Below are 17,690 nucleotides of genomic sequence, written 5' to 3'. Positions count from 1 at the left end.
AACCAAATCCAAAGATATTCATTTATATGTATTAAAAATGTGCTCGCATCGTGTGACAGTATTGTTAGTATAAACAACTTCCATCACTTTGAAACTACAATCGCACCAACCGATTTTGTTTACAATAAAACTTTGTTTTGTTTTCAATAGGATTTCTTGAGAATTATATGAGAGTGTTTGAAGCGTGGTTTGGGCGATCAATTGGTTTTATTGTCATTTCAATTTCAACAATTTTGTGTGTTCGCTGTTTGCTGTGGAATGGATATATTCACAGTTAGTTTTGTGTTCATTTTTGTTTTAATTTCGAAATAACAGAGTGTTGATAAAATTTACTGTGGATATTCCAACAACATTTCGAACAGAAAAATATTTGATGTCACATTGGAAATAAATTTCATCATTCGATTTAGAATACAGAGTCCTTTGTTGAGGTAAGACGTGATATTTATAATGCGTTCCTCATTACTGTTTCATTTGATTTGTGATAGAAGTGTTTTTATCTTATTGTGTTTTTTTAATTATCAAACAGAAAGAAATTTGAACAATAATTGCTTTGACACAGTGGAAATTTTTAAGAGAATTAATATGATTCCTTTTGATGCTAGAAAAATTATATGTTTTCAATTAAATGTTGATGTTATTTGAAATTGACATTAACGATTGACTCGTGACTCGTGCTACAGCCATACATTTTGTGTATGTTATGTATGATGTGACTCGTGAGCAGTTTGTATGAGACTTTCACGAGTCAACGCTGGTTCGAGTCAGTCATAAGCCCCTCGGTTTCGTTTCATGGTAGAAAGAAACAGTGAAGAACAGTTCCGATGGCCAGATGATGAAAAGTTGGGAAATGGTTTGAGATATTTTTATAAACAATATATCACAAACATTCAAACCAATACCAACACATGGTGTGAAAAACGACTTGAGAATTTTTTTCGAATGCGTTGTTGGTATCGCAATCGATTCCACAATGGCTCAAGATTTGATAACATCGACATCAGAAATGCCAAAGAGTTTTCATATCGATTTAAGAATTTAACAAATGGTAATAATGGTAATAATGTGGATCCACAACGCGTTGAAAAATTCAATATTTTAATGAGAGATTTGACTGAAATTGGATGGTCGGGAACAGTGAGTATGAAATTTTTCGCAAAATATCGTTGGTTTGAATCACTGTGGTTGTTCGGTCAAATGCAACGGCAAATAGAAGTGTATCACAGTCATGCCGAACAATGGAATACCATTCATGAAATGTTTCGTAACAATCCGAACTTTCAAGAGCCAACAATCAATCGACCACCAAAAATAAGCAGTTTTGCTCTTATACCATTATGCGACTACCATTTGAAAAACGTGCGATTGGACATTAAGGACTTGTATTATAAAATTGTAAACGAGCTTGATTTGGTGCCTTCTTTTCTCAATACGCGGACCAACCGGATGAATAAGAGAAATTTAAAGTACTACACCCAAACTGATCGATCAGGTCTATGGAATATGTTGTTCGATGTCGGTAAAATAAATAAATTGGGCAAATCGAAACCATTCCATCATCAGATTTTGACCGATAGTGTTTCAATATCCATAATGTACAAGAAACCACAGCGACAACAATGACCACAGCGACAACAACGACCACAGCAAACAACCCAAGCGAATCGGGGGCCGGAAAAACTCATTGGCAAGAAATACATCATTGGAATCGATCCGAATGAAAAATCGTGGTTAACTGTAGTGCGTCGCAACATTCAAAAAACACCTGATGAGCCGGCTGTTGAGGTAAGATATTTTGAAATGTAATTTGAAATGGTTTTGAATAGAAACTCATAGTTTTTTATATCATTTTGCATTTTGAAGGAAAACATTATAATACCAAACCAGCGTTTTCATTGGGAAACTCAGCAGAAAAAACGAGACAAAGAAGCGAAAAAGTTGGCTGGATGGTTTGATATCGAAGAGAAGGAACATCTCAAAACCTACCCATATCGTCCACCATCACCACGTAATTCAACATGGAAATCATACATTGAATATCGCATTAAAATGTTACGAAAAGGAATGGCAGCTTATGCGACGCGTGAATATGCACGACTGGATTTAGACCATTACATTCGCTCGACCAGAGTAAATGATTAAATCGCCGTGTGTGTGACAAACAACAAACCGTCGTTGGTTCAATTTGGTGCTTGGGCGATGAAACCCGATCGACCGTTTGGAATAAAAAAGCGTAAAAGATGTCCGGGATCGCGTAAGTTTCGTGTGAGCATTAAGAAACTTGGACATTCAGAAGTTGAAATGCAAGATGAATGGGGAACATCACAAACATGCGCGAATTGTCAGGAACGTTTTCCAAGGCACACAAAAGATGATCGATTTAAAGTGTGCTACGATTGTAGAGCGAAAAAGATTGATGGCCTGCCAGATTCAGTCGCTGGACTGCCAGATATCATTGTGTCAACGGTCAACAGACGTGTTTTGAGAAGAAAACGTGCAATTATTAAGCGACAAATTATCGATGGCAATCGTGAGGCTGTGAACGAAAAACTTCGGACTGGGCGTTTAATGTCAAAGGTTAAAGTTACCTACAAAAATTGGCCATTAAATGTTGATGATGATGATGTTGTTCCACAAACAGTTACTTGGCACCGAGATATTGTTGCAGCAAAATGCATTATGCTCAAAGGTATGAATCAATTGGAAACAGAATATTCATTATTTAATGTATTTGCTTTAAATTACATAGGACTTTGCCGGATCTTTGATGTACCATTGCCAGTTTCATTGTTAAGACCGCCGGACTAAAACAACAATGTCAACTAACAAACATCATCAATTAATCATACATTCAAAAAATTACATAAAATAAAATATTTTAACTATTATAGTTAGCTTAGCTAGACATGAACAGACTATATAAAGTCTTGTGGTCTAGTTGTACAATAGTACAACATTGTACGGAGGGGGAGTGCCCGTAGATGAGTAAAGTTTTTAATTTAAAAAAAGTATTTTATACCCAGTTCAACTGATACTAATGGTTGTCTTTCCCTTTTTCCATGTTTTCACACCTGAATGTTCCACCATGCCAAACCTATGGAAATGACTGAAACTACACACGAATCTAACCCCGAAAACGACCGTCAATATGTGCTTCATAATGGATGCATTTGCCCTATCAATTGTTTGCTGGGAAATTAATTTGGATATTTTATAGAAGCTCTACTTAATAAATTTTCGTTAAAACGTTAAACGTTTTGTAAATCATCATGTAGAATTGTAGATTGAGAAATTCGGCGAATATAATTCATTTCAAAAATGTGTTTATTCTATTATTAAATACATATAGTTTTTTTTTAAATAAAAAATGTAATGTGTTTAGATTTTTGGAACTGGTTCCAAGCCCAAAATCCAGAAGAATTTTTCAAGCAATTGAGCTGTGCATTCAGCCAAAAGAACACGACTGGCATTGATTTGCACGATTTCGCCAGCTTTGTTCTTTTGAATACAGTAACATGAATCGTAGAATTCGCTGAAAGTGGTACAGATTTCATAAACATATTCGCACAAATAGTGCAAAGAAAGGTCTTTTAATAACCGATCAATGATATCAGGATACTTAATTAAAATATTTCCCAATTTTAACTCTTTTTCGTGCTCAAGTTTGATTCGATTTTTTCGGGCTACTTCCTTGATATTGTTTGCATAATCACAGCCACAGTTTCGTGCAATTGACTTAATACGAGCAAATGCATACAACAAATAGACAGCTGTATTGCCTTTGTCTTCAAGCATCTGAAAGTATTCAAAATATTTTAATAAATATATGGATATTTGTAATTAAATAAAAATGTATGAATTACTCACACGATCGAATGAGAATAGATATTCGTTGATGCGATTATGAGATAAGTCAGCATATTTAATACATCCATAAGCAATGGATTCTTGGGCTTGTTTTAATTCTTCTGGTGTCATGACTTTTTCACGTTCTTTCTCTTTCAGCTTATCCATTGCACGAGATAAACCTTACAAACAATAAAAAATTAATTACAATAAATAATTAAAAAAAATAATTAAATTCGACAAACCTTCGTCGAGCAAATCAGACAATCGAACGGTATCACCTGAGCGCGTTTTGAATTTTTTTCCATCTTCGCCGAGAACGACGCCAAAACCGACATGATCAATGCGATGTAAACCGGGATTAGTAATTCCCAATCGCTCTGCGCATTGGAAAAATGTTTTGAAATGTGCAGCTTGTCCAGAATCTACCTAAGGGGAGAATCACAAAAGAAAAGAATACAATTAATTTAAAATAATCGAAAAAGAATCAATAATAATTAATAAATAACAGAATCTACCACATAAATAACCCAATCGGCTTTTTCTTCTTCAATTCGCTGTTTGATTGTTGCCAAATCTGAGGTATCGTATGTAAAACCACCATCGCTTTTAACTAAAGTCAAAGGTATGTCGTTTTCATTATGATCAACAAGTCCCCACATAATTTTGCGACCTTCATCTTCCTCCATCAAACCAGATGCTTCTAATTCTTTGACAATTTTTTCCATTCGCGATTGATAGAATGATTCGCCACGTTCGATCAATGTTACATTTAAACGGTCATATAACTTTTGATTTGATTTGCGGGATACGTCGGTGATCAATGACCATGCTTTGACTGTAATTGCATCACCATTCTGCAGTTTTACCTAAGGGGAGAATCACAAAAGAAAAGAATAAAATTTAAAATAATCGATAAGTAATCGGAAACTAATCGAAAAATAATCGTAAAACAATCAATAATAATTAAAAAGTAATTTTGAAGTGATTTGCCCCTTAGTTTTACCACTGCATTGTATGCCCGTTTTTTGAATTCTTCGTCTGAATCAAAACGTGCTTTCGATTCTTTGTAGAATGCTTGAAGATCAGATATTGGTGGCGAAACTTGAGAGAAGTTTGGAAATTTGTCTTCAAGATGTGCGATCAACATGCCAAACTGTGTACCTAAGGGGAGAATCACAAAAGAAAAGAATTAATTTGAAATAATCGAAATAATCGAAAATAATCGCAATAATCGGAAAAGAATCAATAACAATTATTAAATAATAGAAAGGTAATTTTTAAGTGAATTGCCCTAGTGTTTACCCCAATCACCAACGTGATTCAGGCGTAAAACATCATGACCGATAAATTCCAACAATCGGCAAATCGATTCCCCAATAATTGTTGAACGTAAGTGGCCGACATGCATTTCCTTGGCTGAAAAATAAAAAACAACCAAAGAAAATTTGTAATAAGATACAACAAGTGGAAAAAAGACATACACATGTGACCGCTTACCAATATTTGGCGATGAAAAATCAACGACAACTTTCTTCAATGGATATTTTGGTGGCTTAATACCATTCAATAAGATCGATGAAAGTAGTTTTTCTGGATACGTTTTGCTCAGAAAAATATTGATGAAGCCGGGACCATTGGCATTCATTTGCCCAATGATTGGTGTGACCGGGAGATTTTCTAACATTTTCAATGCAATATCTCGTGGTGAAGGTGGTTTGCTTCCTTTGGCTACATAAATAGGTTTCAATAAGCCAGCCAATGGCATAGCTGAATTGCATTGATAATCATTGAATCTTGCATTAGTGCCTAGGGTTAATCACAAAGAAAAGAATGGAAATTATGGAAATTAATCAATATGTAATGGAACGTAATGTAAGTAATGGAAACATATAATGAAAATCAAATATGTATAGTTTAAGAGCAAAGTAATCGTCACACATTTGCAACAACATTGCTTAAATTTGAGATTTGGTAGTAGTGTTGAGAATCGCGTTCTGTTGTGGAAGAACAGAACTACAACTACTACCAAATCTCAATTTTTGTCAGAAAAGTGTTTGCTAACGCAGCTTCGTTCAATTCATTTGCAAATTGTTTTTAATTCATGTGTGTATATGTGTGATCAAACCCTTACTACTTTCTTACATACTAAATAGATTTTGATATTGTGATTTTTTGAAATGGATGTAATGGATGTAATGGAAAAATAATCGAAAGAATGGATAGCATTCTTCAATAATGGAATAGTCATTTTTAAAGTAAGTTTAATACTCATGACAACAATGGCTTTTGGTGGATTTGGTAGCTCAGGAAAAGCAGCGGCAATTGCCACACTGAAAATTTGTGTTAAATGATGGACGACTGAAATGGGCGAATCAATGTTATCCAAATCAACTGGTTTCAACGATTTTTGGCGTTCGTTTGAAATGGCCTATAAAAATGATATGATAGTTAAATATGTTGAAGCCGGTAAATAATTGTTTATTGTTCTTGTATAATACTCACCTTATTCAAAACAGCCAATCGATGCTGGAGTTTCTTATTTTCAACGATGAGTTCATTTAATTCATCATCATCTACTGATTCAATATTTTCATTTGATAGTGCTTGGATATTTTGTTCAAGAGTTTGAATGCCTTGTTCCTTCGCAGTAGAGAATGTTTATATTAAATATGGTTAGAATTTGGCTAGCAAATTTATGGTATTTCTTTAAAATTTATCTTACCAATTTGGCGACATTTTGCCATTCTTTTTCGATAGAATCGCTCATTGTGTATCGAAATTGTTACGAAAACTACAGAAAATGTAAATGAATCGGCAGCAAGTGATTTTTAATTTCACAAAATCGGAATGAAACGTGTTCAAAATAGCAGCAGACATATATGAGAAATGTAAAATGTGAATTCCAGTAAACATGCGACAATTCGTCGAATTTTTGTTAGCCCGAACTGTCAATAAAATATTAGCAGCGTTTTCATTTGACTTTGATTATTACATAAGAAACAGTAGGTTATTCGAAGCAATCGACATCACTATTTGTGAAGTTTTCCATTTTCGACCTTAAAAAAAATCTATTTTCAAGACCAAGAAAGTCTTAAAATAAATCTTTCATTTTCAAAACAATCAGAGATAAAAAATACATCGAAAAAAATGAGTTTCTTCTCGAGAGGTTTGGGACGCGCTTCCACATATGCCCTTGGAATTGTCGTCGCTGCTTTTGTCATCGACCGAACCAATGAAATTGTTTCTGATGCTGTATGGAAAAGCGCTAACAAAGGCGTAAGTACTCACTCATCCATTTTACACAAAAAAAAACTTTCAAAACTCATACATTAAGACACTTTTATTAATTCCAAATGATTTCCTTTATTTATTCTCGTGTTATACAAATTGGATGCGTTTTTCGATCGAGAACAGTTGACCTTTGAAGAAATTAAAGATAGATTCAGTGAATAAACGATACGTCATCGCCGTCACCACATGATTCAATTGCGAAGATTTGTGGATATTTGCTTAAATAGATAATGTTTTAGTAGTAAAGTTCAAAATAAAACATCTTCAAATACCAATAAAACATGTATTTTCAATTTTTATTGATGTCTTTATAAAAACTATAATTTACTCAAATTAAATTCCATTTATTCATTTTGTATCATCCATGGCTTGTCCATACGGAAGGTGTATGCAGCATAATGTTTCTTATACTGCGGTGATTCGCTCAACTTGAGACCATTATTTTCCAGCTCTTTAATAAATCGACCCAATTTACTGCCTTCGGGAGCTTCATTGTAGTTTGCTACTTCAATAATACCAGCCTCAAGACAACGTCGGGCAAATATCTGGAATGTATAAAAATTACGCGTTCAGATTGCGGCAAGCAATTTTTAATTGACTGGAAAAGCTATTTTACTTACACGACCAAAATTGACATACGCTGCCATATCGTATGGACGATAGAGATGTTTTGACAATGACCACTCTTCTGTACTGGATTCAAGTACGGTTCTACCTGTGTAATGCTGAACACTCGCCGTCAAACCTTTTGTTGTCTTCTCCAGAACTAATCTATGATTGATTTATAAATTGAAATTGTTATATTTTATGTTGGATACGTTTCGCAGCATATGTTACTTACTTATTCCAAAAGCATCTTCCAGGCATATCCAACAAATAACCGTCTGGGCGTTGGGCAATTTTCATCATTTCTAAATTACGTGGATTGCGATTCTGCATATAAATAGCATTTTCTGCTGGTTTTCTACATTCCATAAGCATTTTATAGAGTTTGCAATTGGGCACCTTTTTCTTAATCATTTTTACTGAAAATTGTTTATTGTACTCCACAAATCGAAAGGAAAACTATAAACTTTAGGTAATTGCTGAATATTACAAAAAATGAGGTTACGTTGAGTTTTTATTCATTGTCAAATGTCAAATATTCCCATTTGGGCTACAGTTCGGGTAAACATTTGTTCATTTTTGCAATGAACAAATGTATACATACAATATAATTCATAAATGTATACATACAATTTGAAATAGAGACGAAATTCAAAATATTGGTGAAAATATCTTCCATTAATTTCAAATACAAATTATAAAGGATAAAATTTATAAAGGGTAAATATTCATATTTTCTCTCTTCCGCATTCGTTGACGTTGAGTGGTTTCCAGAAGCAGGTAAATGGCTCTTGCACTCTACATTGTTTATAATAAATAACAAACATAGTAATTCGTGTTAATAATCCTTCATTGAAAGCACATCATGTAGCCAACAGTTGGTTCAAGTATGTTAGGAGTGGCAATATGTTAAATGAAAATTGTTGACTCAGATGGTACGGCGACGGCGCGGTACTTTTCTGTGATGCTTGTACATTGCTTGTTCATGTCAACGCTGATTTACAGGGTGGGCCAGAATAACTGCAATTTTTTTTCGCACCTATGTAGATACTACTATAATAACTTTCCAGTCACTCTTTTGTTTACCGTTATGTTTATTCATGTTTTGGTTATCCACTGTGATGATGCACATTATTGCGCAGTTCTTGTTTACTTTGCTACAATAATGGATGTGAAACGTCAACTCGTTTTGAATTTGCATAAAAAAGGTTTGCGACAAATTGATATTTTTCGGAAGCTTCAGATCGACAATATCAGTTTGAATTTTATTCATCGCACCATAAAACGATACAAGGAGCGTGGAACTGTCGATGTGAAGCGAAAAACGGGCAGAAAAAGATCTGTACGAACAAAAGGTCTGGTCCAAAAGGTACGAAAGAAAATTCTTCGAAATAACAAAAGAAGCGCCAGAATATTAGCTCGTGAGCACAATATCAGTCGATCTTCAATGCGACGAGTGTTGAGAGAAGATTTGGGAATGAAACCATTCAAAAAAACCCGAAAACATGGTTTGACAAAAAAAAAATAAGCAAGATAGAAAGCGAAAATGCAAAGAGCTGCTAAGCCGGGCCGCAACCTCAAACATCGTTTTCTCCGACGAGAAGTTGTTCCTTTTGCAGTCAAGTCTCAATGCGCAAAATGATCGTGTTTACGCAGCGACAATTGAGGACATTCCTGAAGATGATTTAGTCGTTGAACGATATCAAAATGTGTCAAGTGTCATGGTTTGGGGCGCCGTTTCGGCCGACCACAAATTTCCCCTTGTTTTCGTTGAAAGTGGCGTTAAAATCAATGCAGCTGTGTATGAAGAAGAAATATTGCGCAAAAAATTGTTGCCACACGCCAAAAAAGTGTTTGGTAATGAACCATGGGTGTTTCAACAAGATGGGGCACCGTCACATCGAGCAAACAGAGTGCAACAGTGGTTAAAGGAAAATGTGCCTGATTTTATTGATAAAGACGAATGGCCGCCATCGTCTCCAGACTTGAATCCATTGGATTATTTTGTGTGGGGCTACATGCAATCAAAGTTAAATGATCTGAAGATTACGAAAACCACAAAATTGGATGCATTTAAAAAGAAAATCGTCAAGATTTGGAACGATATTCCCATCGAAATGGTGCGGTCCGCGTGTAAATCGTTTTTACGACGTTTGCGTTTGGTGATCCGTGCAAACGGAGGAAGAATCAAAACCAAAACATGAATTTAAAATTTTGGACCCTATTCTAAATCCCAATAAAGTTTTCATTCAATTTTAGTAAAAAACAATACTTTTTCTGAGCACATATAAAAATTGCAGTTATTCTGGCCCACCCTGTAAATAAAAAAACTACTCGATCTGTACTCACATTAATTCAACAACCATTATAAGTCCAGTTTTACTGGAAAGTCCAAAAATAAAAATTTAAATGGAGAATGTTGCGAAGTATAAAATAAAAAATCTTAAAATTGTTCTCATGTCAGTCGTTTATCTTTTTACAGATTTCATGAAAAAACCAGAACACATTTTTCCTAGTCCAACTAAAGACAGCTAATGCATGATGAGAATTGTTTCAATTGGCTCCATTTACATCGTGAAGTAAATACACATTCAATGCCGTGTGTTGTGAGTGTCGGTGGGGTAATTTAAAAGCCAGAAACATGGACTCTCACGGGTGTTTGTTGAAAAAGGGACATAAAATTTGTACGTGAATGTATAGATATAATGTGTATGTGTGTGTATGTGTGTCGAGTCGAGTGTTGCGCTTTGTGTTTGGCACCTGGTAGAAACAAGTTAAGCGATGAAAAGCTTCAGAACGTCGATATACACAGCAACGACGACATCGAAATATTTAAGTCTTGTACACTCTTTGGCAACGAATTATCCTCCCGACAAAAGCAGAATTTTTCAAGTGTGTGGTTACCATTGACAGCGTAATTTGTGTTTTTTTTCGTTCAACATTTATTTCAGTTCGTTTTGCGCAATTTTTTCACGAAAGGAAAAAAACAGAACGAGTCACGTTTATAATTTCTAAAAAATAGCATAAATGTGTTTCAATATCGATTGTTGTAGAAGCGTGTCCCCTTTTACAGTACAAAATTACGACTTATCAAGCAAACATCAGCGAGGAATCAAACGTAATTAAGGAAGGAATGCAATAGACACAAGAAAAAAGTTATTTTTGAAAATAAAAACGACTTTTCAGAAATATTAAATCGGTTGTCGATAACGAAATTACATTTATTTGATCGCAAACAAGAGGAAAGAACAAAAAAATAAAAGCAAAACAATCAATCCCTGTGTAAATTCGATTACACTGTAGAATACACGAAAAAGAAAATCAATTAAAGTGTATTACACGAGAGTGTAGTAGAGAGAGAGAATAAAAGGAAAAAACACAGCGAAACAGACATGTCGAAATTAATTTGGTACCTTTTTTTTGTGTCGTTGCCATTTTCTGTGTTTGGAATCGATTTAAGTAGACTATACGGACATTTGAGACCGGTTCAAAAGCGTAGTGGTAAGTTGTAACCAAAAATTTCTATGAAATATTATCACTTGTATACTTGTGTTTTATAAAATATCTTTGAATCTCTCGATGGAAAAAAATAAAGTGAACTGTTGGATTTTACAAGTAAAATATTACACAGAATATTCCACAGAAAGCAAAAGAAATGGGAGAGAGTTCATAACAATATATACATGAATAAATAAAATGTTAGGGAAGGTTTATGGTATATATCAGCAACGACATAACAAAAAAAAATGGATACAATGTACGAATGCGTTAAAATGGTTTTTTTTTGTTGTAACACATCCTTTGCGTTGCATAAATGATTCGGAACATTTATCATGAGTTATAAAATACTATACAGCAGTTATGTTGTGTTGCGTCAAAGTCTTTTTATTAATTTTCCCGTTATGTCAAGCGAATACACGAAGAATGTTCTCACTGAACAAGTATTTTTGCTAAATTCAGTTGAAGTGTTAAACTTTTATAATTAAATCATTTCGACGCCACAATAAATGCGAGTTGACATTTTTGTACATTTTACTGAAATACACTCGTGAGATACTTATATATTGACAATGAGTTATTTTTAAAGTGGTCGTTATGTGCAAATCTCACTTAGAGATTACCAATTTTTATTCATGTTCTCCAATTTCAACCAACCATTAAGTCATGTTGAAATGTAGATATGATTTAAGTACTACGTGTGTCATACAATATACATACACATTCAAACATCATCTTGACCTCACACCGTTAAAATCTATCATTGAATATATTTATTATATACTATTATATTATGTGCAACAAATCGTTATTTGTTGCATGTCTCATGAGAATTGTACAGAAGCATTTGGACGCCATCCAAAAATACAAATTTGCAAAATACAAAAATAAAAATTCTGTGTTTGTCGATAACTCATTTGCGCTTTTTCAGCATCAAAGAGAACAACATATAGTATTAGAGTTAAAAATAAGTGAAATCAAAGACAATAGTCCAATATTTCCAAAATAAGCGAATTCAATTATCTACGGAATAAAGTCAATGACAACAAATCACTCGCAGGTATAAATGATATCTTATCTGTGCATCTTTCTTCGTATGTTGGTGTTTTGTGAATGCTATTGATTGCATATGCAAGAAATTTGGTAGGATATAATTTCATGGTTTTATCCTTGACCACCCAACAGGGGTATAGTTGACAGTAGTTGAATAAGTATTTTCTGCTCGAAAGTAAGGTAAATTTTGCGCACATCAAATTCAATTATATGCAGGTTTCAATTTTACTTTGAAATTCAATCCATTTACTTTACTATTTCATATTGTATGAATTATACGCCGACACATTTTCCCCCCATTAAATGTGAAAAGATAATGAAGGGAAACGTTGAAATCTAATTCAATTTACCTGTTCAAATAGTGTCTTGACGTAAATCACTTGCCTAGTTCAATATTTAATCGCTTTTTTGGGGCAGAACAAATTCACGTTCTGTGGTTATATTTTGTCTGAATTTAATATACTCCAGAGATCTGTACAAGATTTCAATCATCTTACATGCAAAAATGTAATATTCATTCATCCGATTTTATGTAAGAGATGATACTCTTAGTTTTATTAGACAATATTTTTGCATGTCATTTTCATTGCGTTGATGACTGAGAAGAAATGATAGACACATATTCCATTTATAATCATAATAACGTTTGCTTTTTATGACGATAATAAAAGCTCTATAGAATCACGGTCGTTTTAATGAAAAGCTTTTATTGTCTATTTTGTTGAAGAGAGAGAGAGAGAGAGAGAGAGAGAGAGCAAGAGAACAAAAGAACATGACAAACATTTGGTAGTTGCTGAGCCTACCCTTAGTCATGTAGTGCGCATGTCAAAAATTTGTTGATTTGAATATTTTCACTATTGTTGAACAGCTTCTGGATGAAAATCAATCGGGATTCCGCCCTATGCGGGGTTGTCAAGACCAAATTTTTGTCTTGAGACCAGCTGCTAGAGAAATTCCATGAGAAAAATAAGGATTCGTTTTTGTGTTTCGTTGATTTGCAGAAGGCTTATGATTGTATTCCAAGATCTAAGTTGTGGTCGGTTTTAGCCGAATATGGAATAAATGGGTCTCTTCTTAGGGCAATTAAAAGTTTGTACGCAAACAGTAAAGCATCAGTTAGAGTGGATGGTGATTTGAGCGAATGGTTTGAGGTGCGTAATGGTCTTAGACAGGGCTGTACAATTCCACCGATTCTGTTTATTATTTATATGGATAAGCTGATAAAATCAGAAAATCTAAGGGGAAACGTAGCTTTGGGAGGTAATGTAATCTCTGCTTTAGCATATGCAGATGATCTGGTACTATTCGGTAGTTCTGAACAGGAGCTGCAGAATAGTATTAGAGATTTACAAGCGGCCTGTACAGACTTTGGAATGACAATTAGCAGTTCGAAAACTCAGGTTATGCATGTGGTTAAAACTCGAAAAACTGTTCAATGCGAATTGAATGGAAACTAGCTTAAACAAGTGTCACAATTCAAGTATTTGGGTTGCATCTTCTCTGAATATGGCAAGTTTGATAAAGAGTTTGAACACCGTAGAATGAATGGAAATAAGGTAGTAGCGCAACTTAGATCACACGTTTTCAATAAGCGTGAGTTGAGTAAGGAGACGAAATTGATGATTCATCAGTCAATCTTCAGACCAACTATCCTTTACGGAAGCGAGAGCTGGGTCGATTCTCAAAATTTAATTCATGGATTGGAAGTGGCTGATATGAAAGTTTTGCGAATGATTTCTGGAGTATCGCGTAAGAATCAATGGAAAAATCGTATCAGAAATGAATGAATTCGAGATGATTTGAATGTTAAGTCGGTTGATGATGTAGCAAGAAAGTCGAGATTGAGATGGTTTGGTCATGTCCAACGTATGAATGAGTCTCGTTTGCCAAAGAAGATTTTGTATGCTGATGCAGATGGACCGAGAAATAGGGGAAGACCTCGTAGACGTTATTTGGATTCGGTCAAATGTGATTTGGATGTTAAAGGGTATGATTGGTGTAGAGAAACTCAAGACCTGGCTCTCGATAGGGAAGTTTGGAGAGGAATTGTTAGAGGAATTTGAGTCTATTCGTTTCGTAAAAGACCACACACCGAAAGGTACAATCGGTCTATAAATGATTGTTGTTGTTGTTGTGGTTGTTGAATATTTTCATGAGATTTTGTGTTTGTTTTAAATTATTGATAATAATTAAAAGAATTTTTGATTTGGTCATTTTTAGACGCATGTCATCCATATGAACCATTTAGGTGTCCAGGCGATGGCCATTGCATATCAATTCAATATCTTTGTGACGGAGCTCCCGGTGAGAACATGTTAATTTTCACGAATTTAAATTACAATATAAAATAAAATACTTTTCAACAAAACTAACATTTCCTTCTTTTATCTCTAGATTGTGACGATGGGTAATGTTTTTTAATTTTTAGACTTTGATGTCAAAACTAACAAAATGCTCATTTTTTCTACATCAATGAATTATAGGTATGATGAAAATCCTAAACTATGCACAGCTGGTATGTTATTTGCAATAGGGTTACATAAAAAATATTATTTTAAAATTATTTCTTTTATAATTGTCCAGCTAAACGTCCACCTGTTGAAGAGACAGCTTCATTTCTACAAAGCTTACTAGCATCGCATGGACCAAATTATTTGGAAAAATTATTTGGTAGCAAAGCCCGTGATGCGCTCCAACCTTTGGGTGGTGTGGAAAAAGTTGCCATAGCTCTCAGTGAATCGCAAACAATCGAAGATTTTGGTGCTGCACTCCATCTAATGAGGTTTTTGAACATTGGACATAATAATTCAACTTTATTTTCTATTGAGTCGATATATTTCCCTTTTTCAACAGATCTGATTTGGAACATTTGCGTTCAGTATTCATGGCAGTAGAAAATGGTGATATCGGCATGTTGAAATCATTAGGCATAAAAGACTCTGAATTAGGCGATGTGAAATTTTTCCTTGAAAAATTGGTTAATACCGGATTTTTGGACTGAGTAGCACCGGAAAAAGCATCTCCTTTCTATTATTCTGTTCGCATTAATCCACAATTTTACTCATACCTTGAAACATCTATAGATGGTTACAATTTTTAAGCAAACAATTGTGTTTTATTGAAACTTGATACAACGATTAAAACAAAAACCAAAAAAAAAAACTGGAACAATAGAAAAATGACTAAAATTGTGGATTGACGAATGAAGTGCTCAATCAATTAATCTGTAAAATGATCGCTATTTGTTTAATTTCCAAAAGAGACAGAGAAAGAGAAAAAAAATCTATACATATCATGAATGCAGCTATGCTACATATTTTTATATAAGATTTTTGGTCAGTTAAGATAAAATTAAAAACTGATTTCATTTCTTTTTTGGTGAAATTTTTCAATTACTATTTCTACTACACTACTTTAAATAGCGATATTTTGCAATTATACACACACACAGGGGAAATTCAAATTGATATGAAGTACCTAAATAATAGAAAGTGTTCCAGTGCATTGTTGTCCCAAAACTAGTACACATTCTATTATTAATCCTATCCCAATATGGTTTTGATCTTCGGTTAAAAATAAAAACATGCTACGATTTTCCTGTGTGCACAAAGGGAAAATCTAGTATTCTTTTGTACCAAAAATCGAACTGTGAGAAAATCCGAACCACTATACAGAAATGTCAGAAATTTACGAAATTTTAGTATTTTATTTTTGATAATAAGCGCTAATATACAGCAATTAGCGCTAATATACAGCAATTAGCACTAATACTGGAACACTTTTGCTATTTATGTATTGATAACACTGTGCGTCACTCAAAATGTGACAGAAACGAGACCAGCCGGTTTTGGATAATTTGGGTATGCTGATTTCAATGGCATCGCCCATTTTTCTCTAACACGTCAGGATTTTCCACAATTTTCCTAGAGAGTTTTTCGGAAAACCAAAATTGGCTGTTTATACCCTAGTAACATTTTGAATTCATGCAATATTCTAGAGGGGTGACCTATCAGGCGTTGTAGTACGGTTCAAGTATAGTTAAGCCACACAATTCGTTTTAAAAAAAATTGATTTGGCTATTCCCCTCTGAAGTAAAATTGGTATCCATTCAAACGCTCTGAAAAATGAGTATTTGGGGCAAGATTTGGGGGTTTTTTGGCATGAAAAGACCGAATCTGACGTTTTTTCTGCTATAAAATTAGGTACACTAAATTGAATACACTTACCACACGTTGACATTTTTGGTCATTTTTGGTTATTTTTGATTATTTTGGATACTTTTTGTGTCGTAAGTGTATTCAAACCCAATTTTATAGCAAAAACAGCGTCATATTCGGTCTTTTCATGCCCAATACTCATTTTCAGAGCGTTTGAATGGATAACGATTTTACTTCAAAATGTGACTTCAGAGGGGCATTTTTTTTAAACGAATTGTCTGGCTCAACTATACTTGAACCGTACTACAACGCCTGATAGGTCAGCACTCTGGGATATTGCATGAATTCAAAATGTTACTAGAGTATAAACAGCCAATTTTGGTTTTCCGGAAAACTCTCTAGGGAAATTGTGGAAAACCCTGATGTGTTAGAGAAAAACGAGTGATGCCATTGAAATCAGCATACCCAAATTATGTAAAACCGGCTGGTCCCGTTTCTGTCACATTTTTAAAGTTAAAAAATGACACACAGTATAATATTTTGAACTCTGCTATAATTCAATTTGGGTATAAAAGATGTCCCCGTATAGACAACACTGACAAATTATATCAACAACAGAAAAATGTTCCAAGTCTCATCCAAACTGAAAGAGTACATTTTGAGTTTGAAACGTAGTGCAGTTGTTTTCTCTGAACAAAATCCATCAACGACAACTGTCATGAAATTTACGAAACCGAAATTGGATTTTCATTCAATTTTTTTGTGTAATGTTCAAAACTACATGAATAATTTATTCAAAATAACGACGGGAACCTTTTGGTATTTTCACGATATTTTTTAGATCGGACACTTCAACTCTAATAAAATATGTGAATATTCCTTATCATATACATCATCACATTTATGGTGCAAAATTGAGACAAGCATTGATAACCGCCCAATTTATTTTTTCTCGCTTTAATTTTTAAGAAACATACATTACCGTTTTTAACAATTTCATATATTTATGATTATAATTTAAATTTATTCTTATGTGTGGTGCTTTCAATATATTTTTGAACAATATTTTCTTCATATTTGCAATGGAAATACATAAGTGTAATTAAAACACACACACACACACAATGATAATTGATTTGTTTTTGCACTGTAAATGAGTGGTGTTTACACGTGCTTACTTTCAATGGTACAAACGATCTTACAAAAAAAAAAAACAAACAAACAAAACATAAGACA

General features: G+C 33.9%; 4 protein-coding genes across 5 annotated transcripts; 2 read left to right on the top strand and 2 right to left on the bottom strand.

Annotated features, from left to right (window-relative positions):
• The first annotated feature begins 1,669 nt into the window (after nt 1-1,669).
• Nucleotides 1,670-3,315, top strand: LOC116342331. Of its 2 annotated transcripts, XM_031769886.1 has the most exons (3): nt 1,670-1,785; nt 1,864-2,689; nt 2,750-3,312. In XM_031769886.1, the coding sequence occupies exons 2-3, from the start codon at nt 2,200-2,202 to the stop codon at nt 2,806-2,808; spliced, it is 549 nt and encodes a 182-aa protein (XP_031625746.1). In that variant the 5' UTR covers nt 1,670-1,785; nt 1,864-2,199; the 3' UTR covers nt 2,809-3,312. The 2 variants fall into 2 exon arrangements, with proteins under 2 accessions (XP_031625746.1, XP_031625745.1); XM_031769885.1 differs by having other exon boundaries at nt 1,864-3,315.
• On the bottom strand, nt 3,304-6,737 carry LOC116342330 (probable arginine--tRNA ligase, cytoplasmic). Its single transcript, XM_031769884.1, has 10 exons — nt 6,572-6,737; nt 6,352-6,489; nt 6,118-6,277; nt 5,347-5,655; nt 5,152-5,265; nt 4,853-5,010; nt 4,365-4,715; nt 4,092-4,275; nt 3,868-4,028; nt 3,304-3,795 (listed from the first exon to the last, which is right to left on the bottom strand). Exons 1-10 carry the CDS (start codon nt 6,614-6,616, stop codon nt 3,379-3,381), a joined length of 2,037 nt encoding a protein of 678 aa, XP_031625744.1. The 5' UTR covers nt 6,617-6,737; the 3' UTR covers nt 3,304-3,378.
• A 672-nt stretch (nt 6,738-7,409) lies between these two features.
• Nucleotides 7,410-8,261, bottom strand: LOC116342333 (39S ribosomal protein L18, mitochondrial). The gene is made up of 3 exons (XM_031769887.1): nt 7,982-8,261; nt 7,761-7,911; nt 7,410-7,685 (listed from the first exon to the last, which is right to left on the bottom strand). The coding sequence occupies exons 1-3, from the start codon at nt 8,158-8,160 to the stop codon at nt 7,485-7,487; spliced, it is 531 nt and encodes a 176-aa protein (XP_031625747.1). The 5' UTR covers nt 8,161-8,261; the 3' UTR covers nt 7,410-7,484.
• Nucleotides 8,262-10,441: 2,180 nt separating this feature from the next.
• On the top strand, nt 10,442-17,676 carry LOC116342334 (IDLSRF-like peptide). Its single transcript, XM_031769888.1, has 6 exons — nt 10,442-11,247; nt 14,518-14,601; nt 14,692-14,704; nt 14,781-14,812; nt 14,881-15,079; nt 15,151-17,676. Exons 1-6 carry the CDS (start codon nt 11,139-11,141, stop codon nt 15,296-15,298), a joined length of 585 nt encoding a protein of 194 aa, XP_031625748.1. The 5' UTR covers nt 10,442-11,138; the 3' UTR covers nt 15,299-17,676.
• The last annotated feature ends 14 nt before the right edge of the window (nt 17,677-17,690 follow it).

Source organism: Contarinia nasturtii, unplaced genomic scaffold, assembly GCF_009176525.2.
Source record: "Contarinia nasturtii isolate CC-2019 unplaced genomic scaffold, AAFC_CNas_1.1 Cnas_scaffold_864, whole genome shotgun sequence".
Classification (NCBI taxonomy): Eukaryota; Metazoa; Arthropoda; class Insecta; order Diptera; family Cecidomyiidae; genus Contarinia; species Contarinia nasturtii.
This window is presented reverse-complemented; position numbering and strand designations above follow the sequence as displayed.

Bases quoted from the DNA above. Each gene is read 5' to 3' on its own strand.
- LOC116342330 (XM_031769884.1), bottom strand. From the start codon at position 6,616: ATGAGCGATTCTATCGAAAAAGAATGGCAAAATGTCGCCAAATTG. The intron at 5,011-5,151 runs GTAAACACTAGG...TTCTCCCCTTAG, and splicing joins GAATCACGTTGGTGATTGGG to GTACACAGTTTGGCATGTTG. The intron at 4,276-4,364 runs GTAGATTCTGTT...TTCTCCCCTTAG, and splicing joins CCGATTGGGTTATTTATGTG to GTAGATTCTGGACAAGCTGC.
- LOC116342334 (XM_031769888.1), top strand. From the start codon at position 11,139: ATGTCGAAATTAATTTGGTACCTTTTTTTTGTGTCGTTGCCATTTTCT. The intron at 11,248-14,517 runs GTAAGTTGTAAC...GGTCATTTTTAG, and splicing joins ACCGGTTCAAAAGCGTAGTG to ACGCATGTCATCCATATGAA. The intron at 14,813-14,880 runs GTATGTTATTTG...ATAATTGTCCAG, and splicing joins TCCTAAACTATGCACAGCTG to CTAAACGTCCACCTGTTGAA.
- LOC116342331 (XM_031769885.1), top strand. From the start codon at position 2,200: ATGAAACCCGATCGACCGTTTGGAATAAAAAAGCGTAAAAGATGTCCG.
- LOC116342333 (XM_031769887.1), bottom strand. From the start codon at position 8,160: ATGATTAAGAAAAAGGTGCCCAATTGCAAACTCTATAAAATGCTTATG. The intron at 7,912-7,981 runs GTAAGTAACATA...AATCAATCATAG, and splicing joins GGAAGATGCTTTTGGAATAA to ATTAGTTCTGGAGAAGACAA. The intron at 7,686-7,760 runs GTAAGTAAAATA...TATACATTCCAG, and splicing joins CGTATGTCAATTTTGGTCGT to ATATTTGCCCGACGTTGTCT.